Source organism: Scyliorhinus torazame, chromosome 16 (assembly GCF_047496885.1).
Source record: "Scyliorhinus torazame isolate Kashiwa2021f chromosome 16, sScyTor2.1, whole genome shotgun sequence".
Taxonomy (NCBI): Eukaryota; Metazoa; Chordata; class Chondrichthyes; order Carcharhiniformes; family Scyliorhinidae; genus Scyliorhinus; species Scyliorhinus torazame.
Window position 1 is genome coordinate 78,869,688 of NC_092722.1, and position 18,188 is coordinate 78,887,875.

At 54.6% G+C, this 18,188-nt stretch overlaps 1 protein-coding gene across 2 annotated transcripts in view; it reads left to right on the forward strand.

Annotated features, from left to right (window-relative positions):
- LOC140392892 (epithelial sodium channel subunit alpha-like) overlaps positions 1-18,188 on the forward strand; it is a 145,936-nt gene that overhangs the window by 83,377 nt on the left and 44,371 nt on the right. For both annotated transcript variants that reach the window (XM_072478655.1, XM_072478654.1), the window contains exons 7-9: positions 16,419-16,517; positions 16,765-16,882; positions 17,940-18,018. In XM_072478655.1, the coding sequence (XP_072334756.1) occupies positions 16,419-16,517; positions 16,765-16,882; positions 17,940-18,018 (296 nt within the window). The remainder of the gene's footprint in view (positions 1-16,418; positions 16,518-16,764; positions 16,883-17,939; positions 18,019-18,188) is intronic.

The following is an 18,188-nucleotide window of genomic DNA, read 5'->3' on the forward strand; positions in this document are numbered from 1 at the left end:
CAGTACCCTAATACACGTAGTATGTGACCAGTGGTGTTTACCACACTTTGTGTCCCTCTCTCTCTCACTGCCTCTCTCTCACTGTCTCTGTTTCTCTCTCTCTGTCACTCTCGCATGGCCTGTCTCTCTCTCTGCTTCTCTCTCTCTATCTCGCTCTCTCTCTCTCTCTCTCTCTCTGTCTCTATCTCCCTACATCTCTCTCTCTCTCTCTGTCTCTGTCTGTCTCTCGATCCATCTCTTTCGCAGTCTGTCTCTCTTGGACTGTCTCTCTCTCAGTCTGTATCTCTCGCGGTCTGCTTTTTCTCTTTCTGTCTCTCCCTCTCTCTCTAACAGTCTCTGTCTCTCTCTCTCTCTCTCATGGTCTCTGTCTCTCTCAGTCCATCTTTCTCTCTCTGTCAGTTTCTCTTCCTCTGTCTGTCTCTCTATGTCTCAATCTCTCTGTCTGTTACTCTCTGTCTCTCTCTAACTCTGTTTCCATGTCTCCCTCTATCTCTGTCCCTCTCACTCTATCCCTCTCTCTCTCCCATGGTCTGTCTCTCACTCTCTCGCACTTTCTCTGTCTCTCTCACTGTCTGTCTCTCTGTCTCTCTCTCTCTACCCACACCCACCAGTACAGCCCCAGAGGTAAGAGCTGCCTTCTTGAAAGTGAATCCGCGGAAAGCGACGGGCCCCGCCGGAGTCCCTGGGCGAGCACTCAGAGCCTGCACTGACCAGCTGGCGAGTGTACTCGAAGATATCTTCAACACCTCACTCCTCTGCTCCAAGGTCCCTACCTCCTTCAAGAAGACCACCATAATACCAGTACCAAAGAAGAACAAGGTAGCCTGTCTCAACGATAACCAACCGGTGGCCCTGACATCATAGAATCATAGAATTTACAGTGCAGAAGGAGGCCATTCGGCCCATCGAGTCTGCACCGGCTCTTGGAAAGAGCACCTGTTGCGAACTTTCTCCTTGGTTCAATTGCTCTGTTTTATTACCTTTGTTCTCGAGTCGCCAGGTATCTTTCTGATACCGCCACGAGGTTCAGGTCCGAGTAATGATTAATAACCCAATACACCGATTAGTAAGATTTAAATCAAAGCACATTTATTATACACAGTAATCGCTACTCATGCACAAATTCTACGTCTAAACTTCCATTTGCGGCGATGCTCAGCTAAGCCGCACATTTCGGCGGCTCCAGCTCTGACGGACATTCGGGCTCTTTTTGAGAGCCCCAACGGGAAATGTTTGTGACAAAACCCGGTGTGGGGTGAAGCAACAGGGAGTCCCCCCCAGTGTGCAAGAAAAAGATTGGTGGCAAATGCAGACGCACGAGGCGCTTCATAAGAAGTGCATCGAAAGAATTGAAGTCCTGGAAAATAGATCAAGGAGAAAGAACCTCCGGATCCTGCGTCTCCCCGAGGGAGTGGAAGGAGCTGACGGCGAGGCTTATGCGAGCACGATGCTACGCTCACTAATGGGAGCTGAGGCCCCCTTGGGCCCCTTAGAAGTGGAAGGGGCTCACCGGGTCCCTGCGAGGAGACCAAAGGCTGGAGAACCACCAAGGGCGATGGTCCTGCGATTTCACCGCTTCAACGACAGAGAAGTTGTTTTGAGCTGGGCCAAGAAGGTACGGAGTAGCAGATGGGAGAATGCGGTGATACGAGTGTATCAGGACTGGAGCGCGGAGGTGGCGAGAAAGAGGGCGAGTTTCAATCGAGCGAAGGAGGTGCTGCATAAGAAGAAAGTAAAGTTCGGGATGTTGCAGCCGGCGCGATTATGGGTCACGCACCAGGACAGACATTACTATTTTGAAACGTCGGAAGAAGCATAGGCCTTCATCCAAAAAGAGAAACTGGACCAGAACTGAGGGACTGATGTTGGAGGGGAAACGACAATGTTGATGTATAGAGATGTAAATTGGGGAAAGGGAGGTTCACTGTATCGGGATGGTCTTTGACGGGGGGGACACTGAGAAATGTGGGCGCCGGTGGGAGGGAAAAGAGACACAGTCGGGGGATGGGGAATGGGAACGGGGCTGTAGGGGGAGCTGCGCCATGGGGGGCGGGATGGTTCAAGGAAAGCGCGGGTCTTTTCCCGCGCTAGAGAGATGATGACGGGAAGATAGGCGCAAGGAGGATGGGAGTTCCACACACGGGGGGGTCAAGGAGAGAGCGGGAGAAGCTGGGGTCAGTTGAAGTCAGCTGACTTTCGGAAGCAATATGGGGGGAGTAACCATGCTAGATGGGGATCTAGCGGGGGGGGGGGGGGCACAACTGGGTTGCTGCTGCTGGGATCGAAAGGGAGCTGGTAAGAGAAAAGGTGGTCGGGGCGGGAATGCGCCGCCTGGGGGACGGGTGGGTGCGCGGGACCGGGACATGGGACTGGCCCAGAGAGGGTGATGGTTAGTCGTCAGGGGAGGGGGGCCGGGCAGCCCCCCAATCCGGCTGAACGCGTGGAACGTGAGAGGCCTAAATGGGCCGATTAAGAGGGCCCGAGTGCTCGCGCACTTAAAGGGACTGAAGGCAGACGTGGCCATGCTTCAAGAGACGCATCTGAAGGTGGCGGACCAGGTTAGGTTAAGGAAAGGATGGGTGGGACAGGTGTTCCACTCAGGGCTGGACGCAAAGAATAGAGGGGTGGCCATATTGGTGGGGAAACAGGTGTCGTTCGAGGCTAGGAGCATTGTAGCGGACAGCGGGGGCAGGTATGTGATGGTGAGTGGCAGACTGCAGGGAATGGAGGTCGTGCTGGTCAACGTATATGCCCCGAACTGGGATGATGCGGGATTTATGAAGCGGATGCTGGGACGTATCCCGGACCTGGAGGTAGGAAACCTGGTAATGGGGGGGGGGACTACAACACCGTGCTAGACCCAGGGTTAGATAGATCTAGATCCAGGACCGGAAGAAGGCCGGCAGCGGCCAAGGTGCTTAGGGAGTTTATGGACCAGATGGGGGGAGTGGATCCGTGGAGATTTGCTAGGCCGCTGGCCAAAGAGTTCTCCTTTTTCTCCCACGTCCATAAGGTATACTCCCGGATAGATTTCTTCGTTCTGGGAAGGTCACTGATTTCGAGGGTGGAAGGAACGGAGTACTCGGCCATAGCTGTTTCAGACCATGCCCCACATTGGGTGGATCTGGAACTAGGAGAGGAGAGGGAGCAGCATCCACTCTGGCGACTGGATGTGGGATGATTGGCGGATGAGGGAGTCTGCGGAAGGGTGCGGGGATGTATTGAAAGGTACCTGGAGGCCAATGATGATGGGGAGGTCCGAGTGGGGGTAGTATGGGAAGCGCTGAAGGCAGTGGTCAGGGGAGAGTTGATCTCCATCAGGGCTCACAAGGGGAAAACAGAGGCCACAGAAAGGGAAAGATTACTGGGGGAGATTTTGAGTGTGGATAAAAGACATGCGGAGGCCCCGGACGAAGGACTATATAGGGAGAGGCGACGACTCCAGACGGAGTTCGACCTGCTGACCACAGGGAGGGCAGAGGCACAGTGGAGGAAGGCACAGGGGATGAGATATGAATATGGGGAAAAGGCGAGTCGCCTGTTGGCCCACCAGCTTCGTAAGAGGACAGCGGCGAGGGAAATAGGAGGAGTTAGGGATGAAACGGGAACTACGATGTGGAGAGCAGGGAAGGTAAATGAGGTGTTTAAGACCGTTTACGAGAGGTTATATAGGTCCCAACCCCCGGAGGGAAAAGAGGGGATGCAGCGGTTTCTGGACCAACTAAGGTTCCCGAGGGTGGAGGAGGAGGAGGTGGCAGGCCTGGGGGCGCCAATTGGGGTGGATGAGGTGACCAAAGGGCTGGGGAACATGCAGGCAGGGAAGGCCCCGGGACCTGACGGGTTCCCGGTGGAATTTTACAGGAAATACGTGGACTTGTTGGCCCCGCTGCTGGTAAGAACCTTTAACGAGTCCAGAGAAGGAAGGACTCTACCCCCGACAATGTCGGAGGCGGCGATATCACTAATCCTGAAGCGAGATAAAGATCCGCTGCAATGCGGGTCTTATAGGCCTATCTCGCTCCTGAATGTGGACGCCAAGTTGCTGGCAAAAGTGCTGACAATGAGGATAGGGGATTGTGTCCCGGGGGTGGTGCACGAAGATCAGACAGGGTTCGTAAAGGGGAGACAATTGAATGTCAACGTGCGACGGCTATTGGGGGGTGATAATGATGCCCCCAGCAGATGGGGAGGCAGAGATAGTGGCGACAATGGATGCAAAGAAGGCATTTGATAGGGTAGAGTGGGAGTATTTATGGGAGGTGCTGAGGAGGTTTGGGTTCAGGGAGGGGTTTGTCAGCTGGGTTAAACTGCTCTATGGGACCCCAATGGCAAGTGTAGTCACAAATCGGCAAAGATCGGAGTATTTTCAGTTACATAGGGGAACATTACTGTCCCCATTACTGTTCGCGCTGGCAATTGAACCACTGGCCATAGCGCTGAGAGACTCCAGGAAATGGAGAGGGGTGGTTAGAGGGGGAGAGGAACACCGAGTGTCACTCTACGCAGATGACCTACTGCTGTATGTGGCGGATCCAGTGGGGGGGGATGACAGAGGTTATGCAGATATTGAGGGAGTTTGGAGATTTCTCGGGATATAGGCTTAACATGGGGAAGAGTGAGCTTTTTGTGATACACCCTGGGGACCAGAGTAGAGGGATAGATGGCCTGCCGCTAAGGAGAGTGGAAAGAAACTTCCGAGACCTGGGGATTCAGATCGCTAGGAGCTGGGGAACCTTCCACAGACTCAATCTGACTCGGCTGGTGGAGCAAATGGAAGAGGATTTCAAAAGGTGGGACATGCAGCCGCTGTCACTGGCGGGCAGAGTGCAGGCGATTAAGGTGATGGTCCCCCCGAGGTTCCTATTTGTGTTTCAATGTCTCCCTATATTGATCACTAAGGCCTTTTTCAAAAAAATAGATAGGAGCATCATGAGCTTCGCGTGGGCAGGGAAGGCCCCGAGGGTAAGGAGGGGGTTCCTGCAACGTAGCAGGGACAGAGGGGGACTGCCGTTGCCGAATTTGTGCGACTATTACTGGGCCGCCAATGTGGAGATGATCCGCAAGTGGATGATAGAGGGAGAGGGGGCGGCGTGGAAAAGGCTGGAGATGGCGTCCTGTAAAGGAACGAGCTTAAAAGCGCTGGTGACGGCGCCACTACCGCTCTCCCCGAAAAGGTTTACCACTAACCCAGTGGTGGCGGCAACATTAAGTATCTGGGGGCAATGGAGGCGACAGAAGGGTGTATTGGGAGCCTCGGTGTGGTCCCCGATCAGGAACAACCATAGGTTTGTCCCAGGAAGGCTGGACGGAGGGTTCCAGAGTTGGCACCGGGCAGGAATTAGGAGAGTGGGAGACTTATTTATAGATGGGACGTTTGCGAGCTTGGGAGCGCGAGAGGAAAAGTATGAGCTGCCTCCGGGGAATATCTTTAGGTATATGCAGGTGAGGGCATTCACGAGACAACAGGTGAGGGAATTTCCGCTGCTCCCGACACAGGGAATCCAGGATAGAGTGCTTTCGGGGGGGTGGGTCAGGGAGGGCAAAGTGTCCGAAATATACCGGGAGATGAGAGAAGAGGGGGAGGAGCTGGTAGAAGAGCTGAAAGGAAAATGGGAAGAAGAGCTCGGGGAGGAGATTGAGGAGGGTTTGTGGGCTGATGCCCTAAGTAGGGTAAATTCCTCTTCCTCATGTGCCAGGCTTAGCCTGGTCCAATTCAAGGTGCTACATAGAGCACACATAACGGGAGCTAGGTTGAGCAGGTTCTTCGGAGTGGAGGACAGGTGCGGGAGGTGCGGGGGAAGCCCGGCAAACCACACACACATGTTTTGGTCGTGTCCAGCATTGGAGGAGTACTGGAGGGGAGTGGCAAGAGTGATCTCAAAGGTGGTGAAGGTCCGGGTCACGCCAAGCTGGGGGTTAGCTATATTTGGGGTAGCAGATGAGCCGGGAGTGCAGGAGGCGAAAGAGGCCAATATTGTGGCCTTTGCGTCCCTAGTAGCCCGGCGTAGGATTTTACTCATGTGGAAGGAAGCGAAACCCCCCGGCGTGGAGGCCTGAATAAACGATATGGCGGGGTTCATAAAACTGGAACGGATGAAGTTTGCGCTGAGAGGATCGGCTCAGGGGTTCACCAGGCGGTGGCAACCGTTCCTCGACTATCTAGCAGAACGTTAGGGGGAAAATAGAAAGCCAGCAGCAGCAGCCCAGAAAGAGAGGAGGGGGGGGGGAGGAAAGGGGGGGGTAAATTGTTTTTGTTCTAGATGGGGTGGAGGGGCGGGGGGGGGGAGCACTATTTCGTGTTACTTTGTTAGTTCACTACTTTATTTAAACCATGTTATCTATTAGTTATTGTGTTACCGTTTTTGTTGATTTATAAGGAGGAATAATTGTGTTTGGAAACTTTTTTAAAAAACAATTCTACGTCTAAGCTACTTCTACAACTACCAGGCCTATATTTAACTTCGGACTGGCCCACCAGGTCAGGGGAACAAATAGCCTTTCGTTCGGGTTCTGAGCCTGCGGGATTCGAATTTGGTACGGATTGGTCGCACCTATCTCGTAGCGAGCGTTGAATTAAGACTTACGGGCTTTCGGCGATCACTGCACCGGTCACGGTCAATGTTGGTTCGTGTTGCTGGGTGACCCGGGCAGGACGCAGAGGTGAAGAGAGCGATTTGAACTTGGGGCTCAACTCTTGTAGTCCCCAGGGGCTTCCCGCCTTTCGGGGCGGACCCTGTACCTGGTCCCAAGTGATTAGACATTGTCCCAATCGCTTGGTTCGATTTTCTCCAATACTGGAGCGGTTCCCTGATCGATGGGCGGTCTTGAGCTGCTCGTTCACCCCCTTTGTGTTGGCTCCTGCTGGCGCCGAGGAGTCTGGCTTTGCTTTGTGTGTCCAAAATGTTACTTATTGTTCCCGGGGATTGCTCATCAGTATGCAGATGGCTGCTACTTTGTTATGCTGATGGTCGCTGGTATCGATGTTGTCTGGTTTTTGCAGAGTTCAATACACAGCAAACCTGCAGCTGCTGGTTTCTGTCTATGTTGGCTGACTTTCCCATCAGCCTTTGCCGTTCGCCATTTTAAATCGGGAGTTGGCCAATTTAGGTGGCTACACACCCTACCCAAGATCCACACCTCCACCCGATCCCCATAACCCAGTAACCCACCCAACACTAGGGGCAATTTCGGACACTATGGGCAATTTAGCATGGCCAATCCACCTAACCCGCACACCTTTGGACTGTGGGAGGAAACCGGAGCACCCGCAGGAAACCCACGCACACACAGGGAGGATGTGCAGACTCCGCACAGACAGTGACCCAAGCCAGAATCGAACCTGGGACCCTGGAACTGTGAAGCAATTGTGCTATCCACAATGCTACCGTGCTGCTCTGTTATCATCACAGTTATCATAGAATTTACAGTGCAGAAGGAGGCCATTCAGCCCATCGAGTCTGCACCGGCTCCTGGAAAGAGCCCCCCACCCAAGGTCAACACCGCCACCCCATCCCCACAACCCAGCAATCCCACCCAACACTAAGGGCAATTTTGGACACTAAGGGCAATTTATCATGGCCAATCCACCTAACCTGCACATCTTTGGACTGTGGGAGGAAACCGGAGCACCCGGAGGAAACCCACGCACACACGGGGAGGATGTGCAGACTCCGCACAGACAGTGACCCAAGCCAGAATCGAACCTGGGACCCTGGAGCTGTGAAGCAATTGTGCTATCCACAAGGCTACCGTGCTGCCCGTCATGAAATGCTTTGAGCGGCTAGTCATGAGACGGATCAACGCCAGCCTCCCAGACGGTCTCGATCCACTGCAGTTTGCCTATTACCGCAACCGATCCACAGCAGATGCTATGTCCCTGGCACTACAATCAACACTCGAACACCTCGACAACAAGGACACCTATGTCAGGCTGCTGTTCATAAGACTACAGCTCCGCCTTCAACATCATTATCCCGACATGACTAATAACCAAACTCTGCAATCTTGGACTTGACCCCTCCCTGTGCAGCTGGATCCTCGACTTCCGCACCAACAGACCGCAATCTGTCCGGATAGGTAACAGCATCTCCTCCATAATGGTCCTCAACATCGGGGCCCCGCAAGGATGTGTGCTCAGTCCTCTACTGTACTCTCTATACGCACATGACTGTGTGGCAAGATTTAACTCCAACTCAATCTTTACGTTTGCGGATGATACAGCTCTGGTGGGTCATATCTCAAACAACGACGAATCAGACTACAGGAGGGAGATAAATCACTTGGTTGCACCGAAAACAACCTCTCTCTAAATGTTGGAAAGACCGAGGAACTGATCATCGACTTCAGGAAGCGTAGTAGGACACATGCCCCTATCTACTAAATGGCTCCGATGCGGAGATGGTCGATAGGTTTAAATTGCTGAAGGGCAGCGCGGTGGCGCAGTGGTTAGCACTGCAGTCTCACGGTGCTGAGGTCCCAGGTTTGATCCCGGCGCTGGGTCACAGTCCGTGTGGAGTTTGCACATTCTCCCCGTGTTTGTGTGGGTTTCGCCCCCTGTGGTAGTATGTATTGGGGGTCATGTGGGACTGGAAGCCCTAATGTCATTGGCTGGCATTGGACGACCAGCTACAACCCCTGGGGGAACGGGCAAGTAGAAAGGGAGAACGGCACGGTCTGGAAGGCCGTCCTACTGGCCCTACGGTCCAGGGACCTCCCAGTTTCACGGTGGCAGGAGGTCCTCCCGGACGCTCTCCATTCCATCCGGTCGTTATTATGTACGAGCACTAATCAAACGCCACATGAGCGTCTCCTTGTCTTCCCTAGGAGGTCCTCCTCTGGAACGTCGCTGCCGACCTGGCTGGCGGCCCCAGGACCCATCCTGCTCCGAAAGCATGTACGGGCACATAAGGCGGACCCGTTGGTCAAAAGGGTTCACCTCCTCCACGCGAACCCCCAGTACGCCTACGTGGAGTACCCTGACGGCCGACAGGACACGGTCTCCCTGCGGGATCTGGCGCCCGCCGGCAACACGCACACCCCCCCGACACCATCAACCCAACCCCCCCTTCCTGCCACCGCCGCACCCCGCGACCGCCCCCTTCCCAGGAGGATCAGTCCTCCTCCCAGGCCCGACCAGGAATAAAGCCCAAGCTGAAACCGTAAGGCTCCCGGAGACGACAACACCGATACAAGCACCACCACCACCACCGGGGCCGAGGCGATCGACACGGACGACCAGACCGCCCGACCGACTCGTGGCGTCGATGTAAAACAAATATGGACTGTTCACAAGAACATTTTGCTTTTCTTCCTATACCCTCTGTAAATAGTTGCAACAGGACAAAATTGTCCAATACTGTATTGCCATGTGAATGTTTTATCCTCCCAGGACCAGCCCTGTAAACCCTTACCACCATACGAAGCATCACCCCGCCGGGTTCATTTTTGACAAGGGGTGAATGTGGTAGTATGTATTGGGGGTCATGTGGGACTGGAAGCCCTAATGTCATTGGCTGACAGATCCCGGGTCCTGGTTGGCCGTTGACCTCAAGCTCCGCCCTGAAGGCGGAGTATAAGAAGCCGGAGTCTTCCCCCGCAGGCCAGTTACTATCGAGCTGCGGGGGAACAGACACGCTTAATAAAGCCTCATCGACTTCACTCTATTCGTCTCATGGAGTCTTTGTGCGCTACAATTTATTAAGCGTGCCTAAAAAAAAGGACTATGGAGCTCAGGATCATTCCGGAATGCCTGAGGATCAGCCCCCACGCAGTGAACGCGGCAGCAGCCTTCAAGCACTGGCAAACTTGCTTCGAGGCCTACATCAGAACGACCACCGGCCGGGTCACAGAAGACCAAAAACTGCAGGTCCTGCACTCGAGGGTGAGCACGGAGATTTTCTCCCTCATCGAAGACTCGGACGATTTCCAGACGGCGTTCGCAGCACTGAAAAGACTCTACGTTTGCCCAGTTAACCAAATCTACGCTCGCTACCAGCTCGCGACGAGACGGCAAGCTCCCGGAGAATCGATGGACAAGTTCTACGCCGCGCTGCTGATTTTGGGACGAGCCTGCAGCTGCCCGTCGGTGAACGCAAACGAACACACGGACATGTTAATGCGCGATGCTTTTGTGGCAGGTATGCAATCCTCCCAAATCCACCAAAGACTTCTAGAAAAAGAGTCGCTAGGACTCTCAGAGGCACGGGCCCTAGCAGCCTCCTTAGACGTGGCCGCGCGTAATACCCGCGCCTACGGCCCCGACCGCGCGGCAACCCATTGGGCCCCGTACGTACCCGTCGCGGCAAACCCCCTACCCCCCCACAGGCTTGCGCGGTGCAAACGCCGAGTCGCACCGGGGGCGCCCGCTGTTATTTCTGCGGCCAGGCGAAACACCCCCGGCAGCGCTGTCCGGCCCGCGCAGCCATCTGCAAAAGTTGCGGGAAAAAGGGCCACTATGCGGTTGTGTGCCGGTCCCACGAGGTCGCCGCTGTCCCGGGAGCACAGGGAGCCCTGCAAGCAGTTTACGCGCCCCAACCCCCCCAGCACGCCATGTGCGACCCGCAGGCGCAGCCGCTCTGGGTCCCGACCACCGCGGTCCCGGGAGAACTGGGAGCCCTGCATGCCGCCTACGCCCCCCCAACCCCCCTCCCCGCAGCCCATGTATGACCCGCCGCCGGCGCTACCGCTTTGGGTCCCGGCCAACACTCCCCACGGAGAGGAGGGAGTTTTCCGCGTCCCTAACGCCACCCTAACCCCCACCGCGCGCCCCACGCCTGACCCGCCGGTGCCGCCGACCTGGGCCCCGACCACCGCTGTCCCCGGTGAGGGAGATCCGCGCGGTCCTAGCGCTCGCGGCCCCACGCCTGACCCGCCGGCGCCGCCGACTTGGGCCCCGACCACCGCTGTCCCCGGTGAGGGAGCTCCGCGCGGTCCTAGCGCTCGCGGTCCTAGCGCTCGTGGTGAGGGAGCTCCGCGCGGTCCTCGCGGTCCTAGCGCTCGCGGTCCTAGCGCTCCCCAGCCCCCCCAGCACACCATGTGCGACCCGCAGACGCCGCCATTTTGGGTCCCGGCCACCACGAGGGGAGGAGGGGCGCCGCCATCTTGGACCGCCCCAGCCACGTGCGATGTATGGGGGCGGCCATTTTGTTCATCCCTGACGCCATCTTGGACGGCAACAACGGACCCCACTCCACTACTACAACCACGGCTCGCTTCGATTACGCTCGATCAGGCTCGGACCCGGACACTCCAGACGACGACGACAATGGTACTAATAAACGGCCACGAGACGCCATGCCTAGTCGACTCCGGGAGCACGGAAAGCTTTATACACCCCGACACGGTAAGACGCTGTTCCTTAACCACCTATCCCAGCGCACAAAAGATTTGCCTAGCTGCAGGATCCCACTCCGTACAGATCCAGGGATTCTGCATAGTTACCCTAACGGTGCAGGGGAGGGAGTTCAAAAACTACAAACTAAACGTCCTTCCCCAACTCTGTGCCCCCACCTTGCTGGGATTAGATTTCCAATGCAATCTACAGAGCCTTACGTTCAAATTCGGCGGCCTCATACCCCCACTCACTATCTGCGGCCTCGCTACCCTCAAGGTGCAACCCCCGTCCTTGTTTGCGAACCTCACCCCGGATTGCAAACCCGTCGCCACTAGGAGCAGACGGTACAGCGCCCAGGACCGGACCTTCATTCGGTCCGAAGTCCAGCGGCTACTAAAGGAGGGCATAATCCAGGCCAGCAATAGTCCCTGGAGAGCACAGGTGGTAGTAGTGAAGACAGGGGAGAAACAAAGGATGGTCATTGACTATAGCCAGACCATCAACAGGTACACACAACTAGACGCGTACCCTCTCCCCCGCATATCCGACATGGTCAATCGGATTGCCCAGTATAAAGTCTTCTCCACCGTGGACCTCAAGTCCGCCTACCATCAGCCCCCCATCCGCCCAAGTGACCGCAAGTACACAGCCTTCGAGACAGACGGGCGATTATACCATTTCCTACGGGTCCCTTTTGGCGTCACAAACGGGGTCTCGGTCTTCCAACGGGAGATGGACCGAATGGTTGATCAACATGGGTTGCGGGCCACGTTCCCGTATCTCGACAATGTAACCATCTGCGGCCACGATCAGCAGGACCACGACGCCAACCTCCAAAAATTCCTCCAGACCGCCAAAGCCTTGAACCTCACGTACAACGAGGACAAGTGCGTTTTTAGCACCGACCGGCTAGCCATTCTGGGCTACGTAGTGCGCAATGGGATAATAGGCCCCGACCCCGAACGTATGCGCGCACTCATGGAATTTCCCCTCCCGCACTGCCCAAAAGCCCTGAAACGCTGCTTGGGGTTCTTTTCATACTACGCCCAGTGGGTCCCCCAGTACGCAGACAAGGCCCGCCCCCTAATACAGACCACGACCTTCCCTCTGTCGACAGAGGCTTGCCAGGCCTTCAGCCGCATCAAAGCGGATATCGCAAAGGCCACGATGCACGCCATCGACGAGTCCCTCCCCTTCCAGGTCGAGAGCGATGCCTCCGACGTAGTTCTAGCGGCCACCCTTAACCAAGCGGGCAGACCTGTTGCCTTTTTCTCCCGGACCCTCCACGCCTCAGAAATCCGCCACTCTTCAGTAGAAAAGGAAGCCCAAGCCATAGTGAAAGCTGTGCGACATTGGAAGCATTACCTGGCCGGCAGGAGATTCACTCTCCTCACGGACCAACGGTCGGTAGCCTTCATGTTCGATAATGCACAGCGGGGCAAAATCAAAAACGACAAGATCTTAAGGTGGAGGATCGAGCTCTCCACCTTCAACTATGAGATTTTGTATCGTCCCGGAAAGCTGAACGAGCCGTCCGATGCCCTATCCCGCGGCACATGTGCCAACGCACAAATTAACCGCCTCCAAACCCTCCACGAGGACCTCTGCCACCCGGGGGTCACTCGGTTTTACCACTTCATCAAGCCCCGCAATCTCCCATACTCTTTAGAGGAGGTCCGTACAGTCACAAGGGACTGCCACATCTGCGCGGAATGCAAGCCGCATTTTTTCAGGCCAGATGGAGCGCACCTGATTAAGGCTTCCCGCCCCTTTGAACGCCTCAGTCTCGATTTCAAAGGGCCCCTCCCCTCCACCGACCGCAACGCATATTTTCTTAATGTAGTGGACGAATACTCCCGCTTCCCTTTTGCCATTCCCTGTTCTGACATGACCGCGGCCACAGTCATCAGAGCACTGAACAGCATCTTCACACTGTTCGGTTACCCCGCATACGTCCACAGCGACAGGGGGTCCTCTTTCATGAGTGACGAGCTGCGCCAGTTCCTGCTCAGCAAGGGCATAGCCTCAAGCAGGACGACCAGCTACAACCCCTGGGGGAACGGGCAAGTAGAAAGGGAGAACGGCACGGTCTGGAAGGCCGTCCTACTGGCCCTACGGTCCAGGGACCTCCCAGTTTCACGGTGGCAGGAGGTCCTCCCGGACGCTCTCCATTCCATCCGGTCGTTATTATGTACGAGCACTAATCAAACGCCACATGAGCGTCTCCTTGTCTTCCCTAGGAGGTCCTCCTCTGGAACGTCGCTGCCGACCTGGCTGGCGGCCCCAGGACCCATCCTGCTCCGAAAGCATGTACGGGCACATAAGGCGGACCCGTTGGTCAAAAGGGTTCACCTCCTCCACGCGAACCCCCAGTACGCCTACGTGGAGTACCCTGACGGCCGACAGGACACGGTCTCCCTGCGGGATCTGGTGCCCGCCGGCAACACGCACACCCCCCCGACACCATCAACCCAACCCCCCCTTCCTGCCACCGCCGCACCCCGCGACCGCCCCCTTCCCAGGAGGATCAGTCCTCCTCCCAGGCCCGACCAGGAATAAAGCCCAAGCTGAAACCGTAAGGCTCCCGGAGACGACAACACCGATACAAGCACCACCACCACCACCGGGGCCGAGGCGATCGACACGGATGACCAGACCGCCCGACCGACTCGTGGCGTCGATGTAAAACAAATATGGACTGTTCACAAGAACATTTTGCTTTTCTTCCTATACCCTCTGTAAATAGTTGCAACAGGACAAAATTGTCCAATACTGTATTGCCATGTGAATGTTTTATCCTCCCAGGACCAGCCCTGTAAACCCTTACCACCATACGAAGCATCACCCCGCCGGGTTCATTTTTGACAAGGGGTGAATGTGGTAGTATGTATTGGGGGTCATGTGGGACTGGAAGCCCTAATGTCATTGGCTGACAGATCCCGGGTCCTGGTTGGCCGTTGACCTCAAGCTCCGCCCTGAAGGCGGAGTATAAGAAGCCGGAGTCTTCCCCCGCAGGCCAGTTACTATCGAGCTGCGGGGGAACAGACACGCTTAATAAAGCCTCATCGACTTCACTCTATTCGTCTCATGGAGTCTTTGTGCGCTACACCCCCACAACCCAAAGATGTGCAGGGTAGGTGGATTGGCTATGCTAAATTGCCCTTTCATTGGAAATAGTGAATTGGGTACTCTAAAAATTTTTTTTTAAAGCTTTAAGTTCCTGGGGGTCACCATCACCAACAGTCTGTCCTGGTCCACTCACGTTGATGCAACAGGCAAGAAAACCCAACAACGTCTCCCGCTACCTCAGGAAGCAGACAAATATTATCAGAGACCCCTCCCACACAGGCATTGCCTTCTTCCAGACCCTTCCATCAGGCAGAAGATACAGAAGTCTGAAGACCCGCACATCCAGACATAGGAACAGTTTCTTCCCCACAGCTACAAGATTCCTCAACGACTCTCCCTTGGACTGATCTATTCTCTGTAAGAACACTATTCACGATGCCCTATGTGCACTTGCTCATGTATTTGCTTTGTTTGGCCCTTGTTCCGCACTGTAACCAATCACTATTTGTTGATGTACTTTGTCTACCGTGTGCGTACTGTGTACGTCCCCTTGGCCGCAGAAAAATATTTTGCTCTGTACTTCAGTACATGTGAAAATCAATCAATCTATGTCTTTCTCTTTCTTATCTGTATCTCTGTCCAGCCCTCTGTCTCTATCTCTCTCACTCTCTCTGTTCCTGTCTCTCTCTCTGTGTCTCTCTCTCTGTATCTCATCATCCTCTCTCTCTTGGTCTGTCTGTCTCTGTCTCTTGCTCTCTCTCCCTATGTCTCACTGCCTTTCTCTCTCTCACTCTGTTGGCCACTCTCTGTCGGTCTCTCTCTCTATCGCGGTCTGTCTCTCGCGGTCTGTCTCTCGTGGTCTGTCTCTCATGGTGTGTTTTCTCTCTTTGTCCCACTCACTCACTCTGTCATTCTCTGTCTGTCTACCTGTCTCTCTCTCTGTCCCTCTCTGTCTGTGTGTGTGTCTCTCTTTCTCTGAGGTCTGTCTCACTTGTGGTGATATTATCTGTAGACAATATTGTATACAGTTGGTGATGTGACCTCCAACCAGCAGGGACGGACACTGACCAGGCGATCATGTCCATGGACATCCTAGTTAAATCTGTTTACATTGTTTATGCATATCACAAATGTATAAAGTAAAGATAGTAATCATGTTTGTATACAAACATCAATGCCTCTTAAGGAAGGGGGATGTGGTGATATTGCCTGTAGACAATATTGTATACAGTTGGTGCGACCTCCAACCAGCAGGTGGCGGTACAGATCTACCATGCGTCTTGAGACAGTGGTCATGTGACAAAGCACTCTCATCAGAAGGTTGTAAGACGTACATGAGGACAGTCGTGCATAGGTGCAGTTCCAGGGGATTCTAAAGAAACTATGATAACTTGCTCTGTATCTGATCGTTACCTTACCACGTGTATATTAATAAAATTCCTGGTTTGGACAAGTCACCAGCAGTACTATAGATTCCTTGCTAGACAACGAACACCAAACACATCTCTCTGTCCCATTATCATTCTCACTATCTCTCTCTCACTCTGTCTGTCTCTCACTCTCTCCTTGGCTCGCTCTCTCCCTGCCTCTTGTTTTGTCTGTCTGTCTGTCTCTCTCCCTCTCTTGGTCCATCTCTTGGCCTGCCTCTCTCTAACTCTCTCTGTCCATCTTTCTGTCTCTCTCACTCTCTTTGGGCTGGATTCTCCGCCGGCGAGATGCTCCTTTTTGCCGGCAGCCCGGGGGAGTTTCCCGACGGTGTGGGGCTGCCCCACAACGGGAAACCCCATTGACCGGCCGGCGTAACGGAGCATCCCGCCGGCGGAGAATCCAGCTCCTTGTCTCTCTCTTTCTCTCTCTCTCTCTTCTCCGTCTGTCTCTCTCTCTCTCTTTTGTCCCTCTCTCTCTCTGTCTCTCTCACCCCGTGTCTCACTCTGTCTCTCTCTCGCTCGGTCAGTCATTTTGAAGGTGGGGTTCTCCTCCGCTGGGATCACTCACTGCGTCCTGTTCTGTGTTTCAGGAGGAGGTCAGGCGCCTTGGCGGAGATTACAGCGACTGTACCCAGGATGGAAGCGAGATCGGGGTGCAGAACCTCTATAGGTCCGACTATACCCAGCAGGTAAACCGGGGCTGGGGGGGGGGCAACGGGGAAATTAGTCCCAAGATAGGCTGAGCCGTTCTTCAGCCCAGACCCGGAACCGCGCCTTGTTGACATATGGATGTAGGACGCAGGCACTCAGGCCTGTTCCTGAGGCCTCTGACCCAGGCTCTTTCCCCTACCCTTCCACCCCAGTTTGGACTTTTTTTCTCCCTATCACTGTCTCTCTCTCTCTTTCTTTATCTCTCTCCTTCTCCTTGCTCCTTAGGCCTGTGTTCGATCCTGCTTCCAGTTCACCATGGTTTCTCGTTGTGGCTGCGCCTACTACTTTTACCCGCTACCGCCCGGGGCTGAGTACTGTAACTATAACAAGCACACCGCCTGGGGTAAGTAGTGTGGGATATAAGGGGGTTACGCTTCCCGAACTGCGCACTGGACCATCTAGCCTTTCAGGACTGGTTTGGGGTCTCTCAGGCCTGTAGCTGTGGCTGATGTGAGTAGACTGCAGACTTTTGGGCCCGTTGTTAAGGCTGATACGAGTAGATTGTAAACTCTTGGGCCTGTTGCTAAGGCTGATATGAGTAGGCCACAGGATGTCAGGCCTGTTGCTGAGGCTGATATGACTAGACTAGATATTGGGCCTGAAGCTAAGGCTGATATGAGTAGATTGCAGATTCTAGGGCCTGTTGCTAAGGCTGATATGACAAAACTGTAGTATATTGGGCCTGTAGCTAAGGCTGATATAAGTAGATTGCAGGATATCAGGCCTGGAGGTTTGCAGATAAGAGTAGTTTGCAGACTCTTGGGCCTGTTACCAAGGCTGATCTGAGTAGGTCACAGGCTATTGGGTCTGTTGCTAATGCTGATATGAGTAAACTGCAGGAGGTCGGGCCTGTTGCTCAGGCCACTATGAGTAGGTACCAAGCTGCCGGACCTGCTGCTCAGTCTGCTATGAGCAGGCCCCAGCCTCTCCAGCCATTGCTATGGCTGATATGAGTAGGCCACACGCTGTCAGGCCGATTGCTAAGGTTGATATGAGTATGCTGTAAGCTTTCGGGCCTGTTTCTAAGGCTGATATGATGAGGCCGCAGCCCATTGTGCCTGTTTCTAAGGCTGATATGAGTAGGTCGCATACTGTCGGACCTGTGTAAAGACTGATATGAGGAGGCCGCAGTCTCACAGGGCTGTTTCTAAGGCTGATATGACAAGGCCTCTGCCTCTCAAGGCTGTTGCTGAGGTTGATATGAGTCATTTGCAGCCTCTCGGGGCTGTTGCTAAGGCTGATACAGGTCACAGTCCTCAGGGCTGTTGTGAAGGATGATATGATTAGGCCGTAAGCTGTTAGCTCTGTTGCTGAGGCTGATATGAGGTAGACTTTCTGTGGTGTTAATCAGAATAATGTTCCAAATTCCCCTCCTCCATTCCTGCTTTCCCCATCTGCAGGACATTGCTATTATCGATTGTCCAAAGAATTCTCTGAGGATGTCCTGAACTGTTTCAAAACGTGTCGGAAACCATGCCAGTGAGTACCAACCAACTTTGCACTCATTTACTCATCTTTCCCGCCACCGAGGGACTGCCACAATGTCGGGGGGTGGGGGGGGGGTCAGTACTGAGGGAGCACTGCACTGTCGGAGGGACAATACTGAGGGAGTGCCCCACTTTCGGAGGGTTTGTACTGAGAAGTGCCCC